Source organism: Mustela lutreola, chromosome 2 (assembly GCF_030435805.1).
Source record: "Mustela lutreola isolate mMusLut2 chromosome 2, mMusLut2.pri, whole genome shotgun sequence".
NCBI classification, from domain to species: domain Eukaryota; kingdom Metazoa; phylum Chordata; class Mammalia; order Carnivora; family Mustelidae; genus Mustela; species Mustela lutreola.
Window position 1 is genome coordinate 7,877,547 of NC_081291.1, and position 14,938 is coordinate 7,892,484.

Genomic DNA, 14,938 nt, shown 5'->3' on the forward strand with positions numbered 1-14,938 from the left:
AGTGCTGTTGGGTCCACACGTCTTCATTTGTGACAAGTGCCATGTGCTCTGAGGTCTCGTGGCAGGGGGGAGGGGGACTTCCTTTAGTCAGAACTCTTAGCCACCTTGGTTTCCTCTCCTTTAGGGATCCTGGCTTTCTTTTTCTTCACCCACCGGATCAGGATTGTGCAAGACACAGCACCGCCCCTCAATTATTACTGGGTCCCTATACTGGTATGGATCTTCGGGGATGGGATCTCCCAGGGAGAGGGAGGTGCTGGGGTCTCCTGGTCTCTTGACTAGACACATAGGGATGGAGGTCAGAGGTGGGGGATTGATGACTGACTTATTTAGTCCACAGACATGTAGTAAGCACCTACTGTCTACCAGGCCCCGGGGAGAGGAAGGGCTTCTTTCAAGAGGACATTACCTTTCAGAGGCAAATAGACCTCCGTGAACAGTGACCTGGGTGGGTGTGTGATTATGAACTGATCCATGCCAGTCTGTGCCTGTGCCGCAGAGGAGTGGTACAGGGAACTGTTAGAGCTTGTGGTGGAGGATGTGGACAGCTATGGAAGGCCAGGTGTCTTCACCATGGATGTGGATGTCAGATCTAAGATCTGAAGGAGATACAGGGAGCCTCTGGGCACAGGGATCAACAAATACAGAGGCCCTGAGGCGGACCTATGCCAGGAACAGTGAGGAGACTGGTGTAGGGGGGCAGAGGTGGGGATGACAGGGAGGTGGTGAGGCCCTGAAGGGGTAATGTCATCACCTTGAGAACATTGCAGGCCTTGGAGCCCCGTGACCTAGATTTTTATCTGAGTTCTCTATTTGCTCACTCTAAGATGAGTCAGTTTGGGCAAGTTATTTAATCTCCCCTTGGTCCACTCATTTCAGTCTGTAAATGTTTATTAGATATCTGCCAAGGGCCTGTGAGTCTCCAGATTGTTGGGGGTGTGGCCGTAAGTGGGACAGACACAGTCTAGTGGGGATGAGGGCATTATGCCTGTCATGCCCTAAACATGCATAAAATTGCAACCAGAGGAAGGTTTCAGGGGACAGGCATGCGGTGCTAGGAGAGCATAAAACAGGGTCCAGATGTCATAAGCAGCTTTTTGGAGGAGGCGGTATCTGAGGACTTGATGTTTGAACTGAAAACAGAAGGATAAGAAGACAAAAATTGACTTAAGTCAGGACAGCAGCCTGTGCAAGGGCCCTGGGGTTAAAGAAAACCTGGGGCATGAATGGCTGAATTTAGGCTGTTATTCTGAGGACTTATCAGCAGGGAAATAACAGGATTGAGCCTGGGAGGGTGTGATGTGGAGGGAGTTGATCTGGGAGCTGGGGTGGAAACAACTTGGTTTCCCTTGCCTAGACTGTGATCATCGGCTCCTACCTGATTGCCCATGGATTCTTCAGTGTCTATGGCATGTGTGTGGACACGTTGTTCCTCTGCTTCTGTGAGTGACCCCTCAGCCCAGCCCTTGCCAGGCTCTGACTGCCTTCTCCCCTCTGGGCATAACATCTGATGGGGCTATGGCTGTGTGTGTTCAAGGGCCACGCGCCCCCAGCTTCCCCGGGGGACTGGCTGTTCCGCATCAGAGGGCCCCGGCATGCCTTCTCGGCCTCCTCCCTCCGCTCCGGGCTGCTCCGTCCTGTTGTCCCCTGGTCCAGGCTGCAGCTAGAATGCTGTGCCCCTGGGCCCTCGGCTTGGAATTTCTGGCGTTGTTGGGGCGGGGGTCTGTGGCCGCTACTAACTCTGGTCTCTCCATCTGTCTTTTTTTTGTTTTTTCTTTTTTTCCTTTCTCTTCCTCTACTCCATGCCTGCTGGCTTCCCTGTTCTTCCCTGCCTCCCTCTTTCCCTCCCTTCCTGACACCCCATTTTCCCCCTGCCGGTTCCTGGGGGGAGCCCAGGTGAGGACCTGGAAAGGAATGACGGCTCTCAGGAGCGACCCTACTTCATGTCGCCCGAGCTGAGAGACATCCTGTTGAAGGGGAGTGCGGAGGAGGGGAAGCGGGCAGAAGTCGAGGAGTAGAGAGGGTGGGAGGCGTGGGGGCCAGGCAGGCCTCCTCGTTTCCTCCCCGTAGACCGGGGGTGCATGCGGGGCTACCCTGCCTGGGGAGTGTGGGGAGCGTGGGGAGCGTGTGTGTGTCCTGGTCCCGAGCCCGCCACAGTCTGCCCCTCTCCGGTCCCAGTGTGTCTTGCTTCCTAACCCTCTGAGGCTTCTTTGTGGCCCCCGTTCTCCCGCCCTGTCCCCAAAGTCCCCTGCCCATGGGCTGCCCTCATGCCACCATTTCTGGGGCCTCTCTCCGCAGTGGAGGACCTGGAGAGGAATGATGGCTCAGCCGAGAGGCCTTACTTCATGTCTCCCAACCTCAAGAGGCTCTTGAACAAGACCAACAAGAAGCTGGCGGAGTCCTAAAGACCCCCGCTCTCCCCCGCCCCCCCCTCTCTCCAGAAGTCTCACACTGGGTGCTCGGCGGCTGGGTCCGAACCTCTGGCCCCCGGGGCTCACCGGAAGTCCGATCACTGCCGCCTCCCCCTACCCCTGCCCAACCGTCCAGTTACAGCTGGATTTCAGGCACGTGGAGGAATTGGGGCCTCTCCTCCCTGTGCCAAGAGTTTTCACGGTGGTGCCCTGAGACCGCCCAGGTCACTCCAGGCCTTAGGATGGGGAGTAGGCGGTGAGGCCTCTTCAAGTCTGGCATGCAGGGTGGCCCCAGTCTCTGGGGGCCTGTTCGCCTCTTAGGACGGGGCGGTATTTGTGTCTGCAAGAGTGAAGCTCCGGCTAAAGTGAGGCCCCCTTTGACTTGTGGCTGCTCTGGCCAGGACCGAGCCCCTTCACGGCTGAACAGCTGTCTCATGGGCTGCCACGCGCGTTGATTATTATTATTTTTTTTTTAACCTGGACATGCATTAAAGGGTCTGTTAGCTTTTTTTCTGTCTCCACGGCTCAGATGGGGCCAGCTGAGGCGTGCCTTCTGTCGTCCCTGCCGAGGGTCCCCTCCCTGTGCAGCCTGGCTGGGGTGGGAGTGATGGGGCCAGGTGGGAGCGGCTCCTGGTACAGGCCACACACGAGGCCACTGCAGGGGTGTTGTGGAAGGAGAGGGAGTAGTGAGTCTGTCAGGGGAGGGCTGCGGGGAGTGGGGAGCGGACCGGTGTGGACAGACCAGAGCCTGAGGAAGGGGTCTGGTAATAGCTGCTTAATGGAAACCTGCTGGCCGGCCGGCAGAGTCGGGCCCAGTTTCCGCCCTTCTTCTGCCAGTTACTGACACAGCTCTCTTTGTAAGAGAACGAGCCGCTGAATCCACCCGAAGGACACTGTCAGGGGAGGGGCTGGGGCAGATGCTGTGGACACACTGGGCCCCACCCCCCCACCCCGTCACCTCACCTTGAGGGTCCTTTTGCCAAATTTGCTGAACTCTGGGGACCTGGTCTCCCGGTTCCCCCTGCGCCATATCCCCGGGCCCCTGACTTCACATCTTTGCTCATCAGCACCACGGCAGCATCCCAGAGAGGGAGGAAACCCAGCCTGGGGGCCCAGTCTCCTGTGCCTGCCGCCAGCCCTCAGCAAACACCCCCCCACCCCGTTCTGTCTGCACACTCTTGCGTGTTAAATGCATTCCAACCACTAATAAAGTGCCTATTGTACAGAGCCTGGGCCTGGAGTGTTTGTGGAGGGAGTAGGAGGCTGGTGGGGGGAACCCCAGCTCTGACTGCCCCGGGATTGGGTGTCTGAGCTGGGGCGAGTCTCCTGGGGGGCGGGGAAGGAAGCAGGGCAGGAAGCCCTCTCGGCCTGCAGGGCCCCATCTCTGCCTGAGTCCCACCATGCAGGCAGCTCAGGTTTCTCCTGAACAAAATGCCCCTTATTAGGGTCTGATTCCTAGACTCGGGAAGGCGGCGACAGCCAGTCCATCTCCCGCCCACCTCAGTCTTGTGACCTGGACACATGCTTCCAGGCCTGCTTTGTCCCCAGGCCTAGGCACCTGAAGTGTCCGCAGTCCTGTCCAGCCTCTTTGAACCTGCAAAGCTGGGCCCTGCCCAGTTGCCTGGAGGCTTGGTGCTGCCCCCTGCTGTCCGCTGTCATTGTCACTGCTGGGTGACAATGGGTGTCCTTGCCTTTCTCTGCACCCCCACCCTAGGAATTTTTTCTTAAATGGCCACCATTTCTTGAGTACTCCCTACGCATACCACATATGCCACTTTATTACTCCCCTCAATAATTGAGGCTGGGAGGTTGGGTTACATTCCTGAAGGTCGTTCAGTGGGAGAGTGGCTTAGAAAGCATTTGAACCCAGGTCTCCTGGACTCCAAGCCCTCCCCGCTACCCTGTACCAACCCCAGAGAGTGTTGCCTCCGATTATCTGAGTTTATTCCTTTCCTTATCCCCAGTTCCTCTTAGCTCCGCCTCCAAAATACCTCCCAAACCTACCCCCTTCTTCCCCGATCTTCAGCTCCCAGCCCCCATGATCACCCACCAGAACCAGGACAGTTCCAGCCCCCATGATCACCCACCTGAACCAGCACAGTCCCTTGTCCAGGTCCCTGGCTCCCGCCATCCCCTCCCCTCCTCCACAGTTCCTGACACAGGTGTGAAAGGGGGCTTGTGAACGTTCCAGTGAGTTCACACTACTTTACTGTTCAAGAACCCTCCATGGCTCCCACCTTATTCAGCGTAGTAGTCGAAGTCTTCAGTGCAGCCCTTGAGGTCCTGCCTCTTCTGCCCCGTCGGCTCCCCCTTGTGCCTGAAATGCTCCCCATCTGGCTCTTTGGCTAGCTCCTTGGCCTTTGGCTTTCAGCTCAGGGATCACCTCCTGCAGGAAGCCTTCTGGGCTCATCGAAGACTGGATCCTCTTGGGTGACGACCACACATCACACTCTTTATTTTTCTCAGGGCACTTGTCACAACCTGCAAGTATTTATTTGTGTTTTCACTTCATAATTGTCAGCCTCCCTACCCAGCATGTCAGCTCAGAGGGGATCCAGATCTGATCTGGCTGCCCTTTTTTTTTTCTTTTTTTTTCTTAAACCACCTTATTCCAGAGCAGGACGGAGTGTGTGGTACACAGCAGGCCCTCCGCGTACAGGCACAGAACAGCTGAAGGACTGCAGAGAGCTTAGCACAGTACCTGGCCTGGGCAAAGTGCAGCGCGAACCACTGTTACTGGTGTATCAGCCTATGCCGGCGTTTAAGTTCCCAGTCTTCCATGCAATCTCAAAACTCTGGCTGCCGCATGCAGAGACTGTACCATACAAAATAGAAGCAGGAAGACCAATGAAGAGGTTACCACAGGGTGCCTGGATGGCTGCTGGGTCAATAGAGCCTGTGACTCTTGGTTTCAGGGTCATGAGTTTGAGCTCCTAGGTTGGGTGTGGAGCCTACTTTTTTAAAAAAGGTGGTTTTTTAATTTTTAAAAAAGATTATTTATTTATTTATTTATTTGACAGATAGAGATCACTAGCAGGCAGAGAGGTAGACAGAGAGAGAGAGACAGGAGGAAGCAGGCTCCTTGCTGAGCAGAGAGCCGGATATGGGGCTCAATCCCAGGACTCTGGGATCGCGACCTAAGCCGAAGGCAGAGGCTTTAACCCACTGAGTCACCCAGGTGCCCTATTTTTTAAAGATTTTATTTATTTGACAGATAGAGATCACAAGTAGGCAGAGAGGCAGGCAGAGAGAGAGAGAGAGGAGGAAGGAAGCAGGCTTCCTCCTGAGCAGAGAGCCTGATGCGGAGCTCAATCCCAGGACACTGAGATCATGACCTGAGCCCAAGGCGGAAGCTTAACCCACTGAGCCACCCAGGCTCATAATTGTCAGCCTCCCCCGAAAAGATTTTTTTAAAAAAGTTGTTGGTTGGGCATCTGTCTTCTGGGCTCAGGTCATGATCTTGGGACCCTGGGATGGAGCCCCATGTAGCCTCCCTGCTCAGTGGGAAGCTTGCTTCTCCCCCTGCTCCTCCCCCATGCTTACGTGTGTTTGTGCATGCTGGTATCTTTAAAAAATTTAAATTTAAGAAAAGGTTACTGCACTGCTCTGGGCATGTGCTGCTGGTGGACGACTCAGGCGGTCTTGGTGAAGATGATGAAAAGCGTGCAAATTTTGCAAGTCATTTGAAGACGGACCTCGACTTGTTTGACTGCACATGCAAGAGAGAGGACTCGAGGAAGGAGAAGGAAGCAGGACTGAGGGGGTCAAGCTCAGAGTCCTACAGAGGGCACCTGTTACCTGAGCCTGCAGGGAGCTGGAGAGGATAAGTGACTTCTCAGAGCAGTCCTGAACTGGACTAAAGGTGGCCCAGGAGCTTACAATCCCAGGTACGTCAGACTCTCGTGGGTGCGGAGGCAAAGTGTCCGTGTGCCCCAGTCTGATCTTCTTGACAGTGTTGGCATCGTGGTCCCGAGCCCAGGGTAGTTCTCTGAAGAAGAGCTGGTGTGCAGGCGGTTGTGGAAAAGCCCACAAAGCCCGGGGAAAGGCAGGATCTAGCAGAGCTGAAGGGATCCGGGCAGGTCGGTGTATTTTGGAACTCCTTTATACAAAGTCTCCAAGGGAAGCGGTGATGTAGGTAGGTGGCTGGATGTGTCGGGACTTCACAGGAGAATCCCAGGCTGGAGGCATTTAATCAGGAATGTCAGTGTTTTGATGGTCTTTGAGGTCATGGGGCTGGCTGAGATCACCTGGGGAGTTAAGTGTCCGGAGAGGTGAGGTCTGAGCTCCAGGGAGAAGGAAAAAAAAAAAAAAAAGAATTTAGGGGACTTTGGGGAGAGCCAGAGAGCAGCGGTGTCTGGAGCTGCAGGCAGGAAGTGTGGGCACAAGCGCTCCTGGCTTTAGTGTGGGAGCAACTGAATGCAGCGACTATTTTCTAGTGCAGGAAGAAAAGACGTCAGCGGAGGGCAGAGGGTGTGATGTTGGAAGCTGTAATAAGGTGTGAAAATCGGGAGATCACTGCATGAATGAGCAATGTTAGGACTGTGGGGTGTTGTTTTTTTTTTTCCTCCCCCAAACTCTCAAGGTGGGAGGTGTAGGCAGAGTGTGGATTTAGTTCGGGCTTGACAAAAAGGCACAGGGGCTTGAGGGTATGTGCAGGGGGAGATGCGGGAGGCATGCTAGCTTTCTGCTGTCCAAAAACCCACCCACAGCTTTCAAAGCACTCGGGGTGAAAGCCAAGGTCTCCATGTGGGTCTCCCAGGGCCCTGAAGGACCTATCCACCCTTTCTTGGATGGCCCTCCTCTCGCCTCCCATCCTGGCCCCCTTTCCAGCCCCTCGGACCTCTTTGCTGCTCCTTCCACAAGCACCGCCAACCTCTGGGACTTTGTACTGGCTGTTCCCTCTGCCTGGAACGCTCATCTCTCATGGAGCTGCTTGGCCTCAGTCCCTCAGCTCCCTGTAAGGATTTGCTGGGTGCTGCCTGACTCAAAATTGCACCTGCCCCAGCCCCACATCACCGCTGTGCTGCTTTATCTTCACCCACCACACTCGCCTCTGCTTTATTATCACCTGCCTCCCCTGCCTCCGCGAGCGCAGCAGGGCCCTGGGATGGTTCCTTAACTAGTGTCTCCAGCAGCAGCTCCGGGCTGCACAGCTCAAGGCCAGCTCCTCCCACCCTCCCACAGGTCTGTGTCACCGGCGGGCTACACGCAAGCTCTTTTTCTGCTCGGGTTGCCAGCATTGGCTACGGCCGTTTGCAGCTCGTTTGCAGCTCGGAGAGGTACCAATCCAGAATACTTGAAGGGGTGTGGCCAGGCCGGGGGCGGGGGGGGGGGGGGAGCCCGAGGCCCTAGCGGAGAGGAGGCGAGCAGGCACCGGCGTGTGGGCTAATTAGGAAACAAAGTGGTTGAGGCAACTAACAGGCACAAAGAGGTCTTCCAGTTCTGTTAACGTTCTGGAACAGGTAAAGCTGATCCTGGGGATGTAACAGGGATTGGCTAGAGACAGCAGAAGGAAGATTCCTGGGTGTTGTAGGGGTGGGGAGGGGGGGGGGGAGTGCCAACGTTCCTTATCTTGATTCCGGTGGTGGTTACACACATGTATGCGTAAACATTTACCAAGATGTATGCTTAAATAACTGTATGATAGCTTCATTGAAAAAAAAAAAAAAAAAGTGCCTTAAAGGAAATGGGGAGCTCCTCTTTGGCTGCTGTCCCTGAGGTTGGACTGACTTGGGCACAGGGGAGGCCAGGTATGGTGGGTGACCCAATCATGCATTTACTCACTGTATCGAGTGCTCCAAGCCAGGATGAACCAGAGCCATGTTCCCCGGTCTGAGTTAACTCTCTGGCAAGGGAGACAGATAATAACTAAATATGTAACAAGTGGTGATAGACACTCTGAAGAATAATAAAGCAGGATAATCTGACAGTGCTGTTGGAGAAATGGTGGTGAAGGCAGCTGGAGCACAGAGCTCACAGAAGTGAGGGAGGGAGCTCTGAACACCTGAGGGAAGAGAGTGTTTCAGGCAGTGGATGGCCAGTGCAAAGGCCCTGAGGTGACAGGATGCTTAAAAGAATGGAGGAAGTTGTGAAAGGACAAGTCAAACTGTATATCCCAGGCTCGCACCCTCCCTGTCCAGCTACCAGAGCAGAAAGATCTTCTCTTTCTTTGATGACTGGAGGCAAGTCCCAAAGCAGCCTAGTCTTTGGCCAGTTTTGGGGAAACACCATCTCTCCACCAATCATGGGACCAGGAAAGAAGTAGGGTTTTGATCAGCCAGATCCAAGGCAGAGGCTGGGTGGTGGGAACACAGTGGGTGAGAGGTGGTTCCCCAAGGGAAAACCACTGTGGGGTTTTCCCCAAAGGGGGAACGGGTACCCAGCAGGCCAAAGCCACAGATAGCCAGCTGCTCTGTGGGTAAGAGCAAGAGCAAGAGCAAGAACTAGAACAGCAGGGACCTGAGGATGGCCAAAAGGGCCCCAGAAGGTGAAGATGATGAACTCCAGGTGGCTGGGCTCCTACATACACTTGGTCCATATGACAGCATTGCCATGCGGCCATGCCAATTTTTCTCTCCACATCTTTACGTCCTGGGGCTCAAATTAATGTGGCCATGATATGGCTCCACATTCACTCCATCTACTTCTTTTAACGTAAAATATTGCTGAGGTGCCTGGGTGGCTCAGTTGGTGGAGTGACTCTTTGGTTTTGTTTGTTATTTTATTTGACAGAGAGAGAGAGAGATCACAAGTAGGCAGAGCAGCAAGGAGAGAGAGAGGGGGAAATAGAGAGTCTGATGCAGGCCCGAGCGCAGGGCCCTGAGATCATGACCTGAACCGAAGGCAAAGGCTTAACCCACTGAGCCACCCATGCGCCCCGGACTCTTGCGTTTTGGCTCAGATCATGATTTCAGAGTCATGAGATCAAGCCCTGCATTGGGCTCTGCGCTTTGCAAGGAGTCTGCTTGGGATTCTCTTTCCCTCTCCCTCTGCCCGTCCCCCTGCTCACAAGTGCACAAGCATGTGCACTTTCTCAAAATAAATACTTACTTATTTCTTAAAAAAAGATTTTATTTATTTGACAGAGAGACACAACACAAACAGGGGGAGTGGGAGAGAGAGAAGCAGGCTTCCCGCTGAGCAGGGAGCCCCATGTGGGGCTGGATCCTAGGACTTGGGATCATGACCTAAGCTGAAAGCAGACACTTAATGACTGAGCCACCCAGGCACCCCAATACATTTAAAAGCCTCTGCCTTTGGCTTGGGTCATGATCTCAGGGTCCTGGGATTGAGCCCCGCATCAGGCTCTCTGCTTGGCAGGGGCCTGCTTCCTCCTCTCTCTCTGCCTGTCTCTCTGCATACTTGTGATCTCTCTCTGTGTCAAATAAATAAAATAAAATATTTATTTTGACAAACAAAGAGAGAGTGAATGAGCATGCTAGCATGAACAGGGAGGGGGTGCAGAGGAAAAGGGAGAGAAGCAGACGCCCTGCTGAGCAGGGAATCCCAGGACCCTGAGATCAAGACCTGAGCCGAAGGCAGACCCTTATCTGACTGAGCCACCCTGGCACCCCCCAAGTAAAATCTTTAAAATATATATATATACTGCTGTAAAACACACACAAAAATTAGCACCCCAGCCACTGTGAAGTGTGCGGCTCAGTGACATTTACCTTCACCCTTGTACAACCATCACCACCCTCCACATCCAGGAAATTTCTTTTTCCTAAACTAAAACTGTTCCCATTAATCACAAACTCCCCTAGCTGCAAGCACCCCCCCTTCTACTTCCTGCCTCTGTGACTCTCACTCTTCCAGAGACCTTGCAGGAGTGGAATCATACGGTATTGAGACTTTTGTGTCTGGCTAATTTCATTTAACGTGACATCCTTCAGGTTCATCCGCATCGTAGCATATGTCAGAATTTCCTTCTCTTTTAGGGCTGAATATTTAACATTCCATGGTCTGCATACATCACAACTTGTTTGTGTGTTCCTCCACTGACAGAGGCTTGGGTTCTGTTTCCACGTTTTGGTTACTGTGAGTCAAGCTGCTATGAGCAGGGGTGTGTAAGCGTCTCGAGTCCCGGCTTTCACTTCTGGTGGGCATATTCTCGGAAGTGGAATTGCTGGATATGTTGTTTAATTTTGGGAAAAAACACCGTGTTGTTTTTCTTTTTAAAATATTTATTTATTTATTTGGTATTTATTTGACAGACACAGATCACAGGTAGGCAGAGAGGGAGGAAGGAAGGGAAGCAGGCCTCCGGCTGAGCAGAGAGCGGACCCTGGGATCACGACCTGAGCCGAAGGCAGGGGCTTTAACCCCCTGAGCCACCCAGGCGCCCCCCCCCTTTTTTTTAGATTTTATTTATTTGACAGAGAGAGAGAGAGAGAGAGAGAGACAGAGATCACAAGTAGGCAGACAGAGAGGAGAAGCAGGCTCCCCGCCAAGCAGAGAGCCCGATGCGGGGCTTGATCCCAGGACTGAGATCATGACCTGAGCTGAAGGCAGAGGCTTAACCCACTGAGCCACCCAGGCGCCCTGCCAAGTTGTCTTCTTGCTCCAACCTTTAGCTGAGCCTTCCTCCTGGTTGGTTTCATTCTGTCAAGTTCTTTCATCAAGGTTTACTCCCTGCCCCCGCTCCGTTCCCCTCCCCTGGTATTTCCCTGGCTTCAAGATTATAACAAGAGCTTCTCTTGCCCAAGTTCCTTGCCCAGGGCTCAGAGGCTCTGACTGACTGGATTTGGGTCCCTCACCCCTAAGCCAATCACTGTGCCCAAGCCATGGGCCTAGTCTCAGAGTATGATAGCAGGGACTTGTCAATTGAACTCCAGACTGAGCATGGAAGAAGGGCAGATCCCCAAAGCCCTGTGATCCACCTACGTCCACTTCACTGAAAGGGGAAGAAGGCAACAGGCAGGGGTCAAAAAGGATTCAGAGAGAAAAGTTCCTCAGTGTGACTGGGACGTGGGGGTGCTGACATGCAAGAAAGAGGAGGAAGGCAAGCAACGGACAGCATGTTCACGAGAACACTACAAGTCCCTGATGAAGACAGAACCTGGCTAGGCAGAGGGACTGCAAGAGGAGGGGACAGACCTTACTCTCCAGCTGTTGATGGAGAGGCTGTAGCGGGGACAGGGGGTGCACAGCTAGATGACAGGGCATGGCAGGGAAGTCAGAGAATGGTTGTGCATACAGGGGTTCTTAACATGTAGTGGTGGAAAGGCTCAAGGGCAGTAGGGGAAGACTGGGTCAGGGTGAAAATGAAGGAACAAGAGGGGACAGGTGGCACCTTGGGACTTCAATCTTGCATGGTGACCAAGGAGAGAATACAGACAAGAAGCACGATGGATGTGGCTTGTCAGAAGATGGGGCTGAAAACTTACCCTGCCACTCCTGGTGGATGAGGTTGGGGTGGCTCCAGCAGAACATACTTTTTTTTTTTTAACTTTACTTATTTGAGAGAGATAGCAGGCGAGCGAGCAAGCACGAGCACGCACATGCATGTGAAAATTGGGAGAGGCACGGAGGGAGGGAATTTTCAAGCAGACTCCCCGTGGAGTGTGGAGCCTGACTCCAGGCCTGATCTCAAAACCCATGAGATCGGGTGCCTGGGTGGCTCAGTGGGTTAAGCCGCTGCCTTCGGCTCGGGTCATGATCTCGGGGTCCTGGGATCGGGTCCCACATCGGGCTCTCTGCTCAGCAGGGAGCCTGCTTCCTTCTCTCTCTCTCTGCCTGCCTCTCTGCCTACTTGTGATCTCTGTCTGTTGAATAAATAAAATCTTTAAAAAAAAAAAAAAACCCATGAGATCATGGCCTGAGTGGATACTAAGAGTCAGAAACCCGACGGCACCACCCAGACACCCCCTGTACGCACTATCTAAAGGAGTCTGGTTTCCTTGACACTTCAACTGCTGTCCAGCAGCTCTTACTACAAAATCAAGGTTGGATAAGCCACCAGTCCAACAGATTAACAATCAGAACCACACCAGCTTCCCTGGCACTCATTTCGTGCATCCTTAGCAAAGCCTTAAGACTGAAAAACTCTTCAAAGCTGTCTTCAGGCCCTCTGTGAAGACTTCAGTTTGATCTAAAGACTTTGGTTATAACCATGATCCTATCTACCCCTTTCTGAGTTTGGGGCCTGCCTTGAGAGCCTCAAAAGCAAGTTCTTGAGAAATCTAATCTTTGGCCCCTCCCAAGAACCATCTATGGACTTGGGAAGTCAGAAAACTAGAAACTTTCCTTGTTCTGCCACTTGGTAGCGCTGTTAGCTTAGTCAAGTTACACCCAGCTGAGCCGTGCCTTGAAGTGTGGGTAACGGCTGGTCTCTAACAGGTTAAAGCCAGTTAACACCTTGCTCTTCATGAGGACCGTATACAATCTGAATTTACTTTAACGAATTCTACCTGAATGCATTGCCCCTTAATCTTGCCAAAACTTTCTTCAGTCTCAAGCTCTATTTAGGAAAGATCTCCAAATACGGGGGGGAAAAATCAAGAGGCAAAATGTCTACCATTTGTGTGAAAAACATCAAAAATAAATAAATCTAAGCCTCTCCGTGAGTAGAACACCGCTGTAGAGATACACACAAAGCTTAACACTGGCTGCTAAGAAGTGGAGGCAGATATAGTCCTCTCACAATCTTGAACATTTGACACTCTGTATCAGGTGAACAGATTATCTGCTCAAAACCCTAAATAAAATGTAAATAGAAAAGCAAAGCAGTAGATACAGTATGCACCCATTTCTGTAACATTTTTACAATTTACCTTTTTAATAATAGTTATCATTTTGACGCATTTATTCTGCACACAGAATTGTGCCAAGTGCTTTAAAGAAAAATCGTTACCATTTTGTAGATAAGGAAACGCAGGGTCAAGAGAAGTGGGCTGTTTTTGGTGACACGGAGGCACTCAAACCCAGAGCAGACAGTGGGTTTGCATCCTTAACAAAGGCGCTTACATCCTACATTTTTGCTAGGAAAATCCGTTACTATGCCGGTAACTCTTGAATGGTTTCTCATTTCCAAGAAGGAAACCTTTTCAGTAAGTTCTTGTTCTAAGTCCCGGCAGTTTCTGAACAACAGCCTCGAACATGACAACGTGCCTAGTAACGACGCCTGTCAAACGCTAGCTTGATTCTGACACCGGAGGGGAGCGAGGCTGACTTTAGGCAGATTGTATGCATATCGGGGATCTCACAAAACGCCGGGAGGATGCAACAACAATGGGCTTGAAAAGAGAAGGCGCTCGGTCCCCGGTGCCTTTACTTAACACCCCTGAGCTGTGGTTGGCCGAGCGTGTGACCGCAGACCCAGCTCTCCCACGAGCGGGATGTGAATCCTCCAACTGGGCTTCGGTTTCCCTACCTGTGAAAGGACTAGAAGATCCCTAGCAGCTCGGCTCTGCCCTTTGGACGCCGGGCCCGGCAGAGCGGCCAGACGCTACACTGCGGGGTGTGCAGGACTAGACGCTACACTGTGGGGTTTGCAGGACCAAGGAACTGAAGCGCTCACCAGCGCCGGTCCAGGAGCAGCAACAAGATGTGTCCGGCTGTTACTGACACCCGCATCTCGGGTCTTCTCGGCCTCTAGCGAGAGATACAAGGAGAGGGTAAGAAGCGCCAAGTAACCTCGGATAGAGGCGGAACCTCCGCGACCGAAATCCGGCCACTTTGAAGATACTCACGTGCCGGGCTCTACGAGCCGTTTCCGCCAACGTACACGGAGCGACTGGCGTAAGATGGCAGCCGCGCAGGCGCATAAACTCGCAGCGGGAGAGACTCCGCCCCTCGACCTCCGTCATGTGGTAATGCCGCTTAAAATCGCCATTTAAAAAAAAAAAAAAAGAGTGGCTACCACATCACATGACGCAGGCCTACCAATACAGCAAAGGGACGGGCCGAAGTCCTTGTCACGTGGCTAAGGAACCCTCTGCGTAAGCCACTATCACATGACCAAGGACTCGAAAAGAGGTAACGTTTTTTATGCCACGTGACCAACAACGCAACGGCTGCGCTCCTGCCACGTGACTGAAGCCCGCCTTATCTCTTTTCGTCGCTCCCTCCCTCCCGGGCTCGGCCTGCGTCAAGCGGCAACGCGGCGGCAGGGGGCGGGGCTCCAGTCGATCACGTGGCCCGCACCTCCCCGGCGCGCGCCCGCCCGCCCGCTCGCCCCCGGTCCCGGCTCCTCCTCCTCCTCTTCTCGCCATTGCAGTTGGACTCAGCAGCCCGGTGCGCACCGCGTGGTTTTTGGGGGGAGACCCCGGCGGGCTGTGGCAGGAGGGCGGCAGCGGCGGTTGCGGTCGGGGAAGGGAACGCCGACAAGGTAAGCGTCAATGTGGCGGCGGCGGGGGCCCATTCCCGCCTCTGCCCCTCCCCCCGCCAGTCCTCCCACTCAGCGCGGGCCGGGCTGAGGGGTCGCGGTGACAGGGCCTCAGGCGCCCCGCGCTCCCCGCCTACGCCCGGTTCCCTCGCCCCAGCGCTTGTCTCATTCCTCCCTCGCCAGTCTCGCTCCCGCGCTC

General features: G+C 53.6%; 2 protein-coding genes and 1 long non-coding RNA gene across 11 annotated transcripts in view; 2 read left to right on the top strand and 1 right to left on the bottom strand.

Annotated features, from left to right (window-relative positions):
- Positions 1-2,920, top strand: part of SLC44A2 (solute carrier family 44 member 2) — a 27,973-nt gene extending 25,053 nt beyond the window's left edge. For 2 of the 3 annotated variants that reach the window (XM_059159973.1, XM_059159971.1), the window contains exons 20-22: positions 125-213; positions 1,358-1,442; positions 1,897-2,292. In XM_059159973.1, the coding sequence (XP_059015956.1) occupies positions 125-213; positions 1,358-1,442; positions 1,897-2,018 (296 nt within the window). In that variant the 3' untranslated portion in view covers positions 2,019-2,292. The other variant, XM_059159974.1, reaches the window with a different exon arrangement.
- On the bottom strand, positions 207-14,450 carry LOC131823529 (uncharacterized). 4 transcript variants are annotated; one of them, XR_009350595.1, is made up of 6 exons: positions 14,105-14,450; positions 13,786-14,006; positions 6,210-6,658; positions 5,113-5,226; positions 4,649-4,892; positions 207-1,133 (listed from the first exon to the last, which is right to left on the bottom strand). It is a non-coding gene; the product is annotated as an uncharacterized LOC131823529 (long non-coding RNA). The 4 variants fall into 4 exon arrangements; XR_009350593.1 differs by having other exon boundaries at positions 6,210-6,689; XR_009350596.1 differs by having other exon boundaries at positions 6,210-6,694.
- A 135-nt stretch (positions 14,451-14,585) lies between these two features.
- Positions 14,586-14,938, top strand: part of ILF3 (interleukin enhancer binding factor 3) — a 28,225-nt gene continuing 27,872 nt past the window's right edge. For 2 of the 4 annotated variants that reach the window (XM_059159969.1, XM_059159970.1), the window contains exon 1: positions 14,586-14,742. The gene's annotated coding sequence lies outside the window, so the exon portion shown is untranslated. The remainder of the gene's footprint in view (positions 14,743-14,938) is intronic. The other 2 variants (XM_059159967.1, XM_059159968.1) reach the window with 1 other exon arrangement.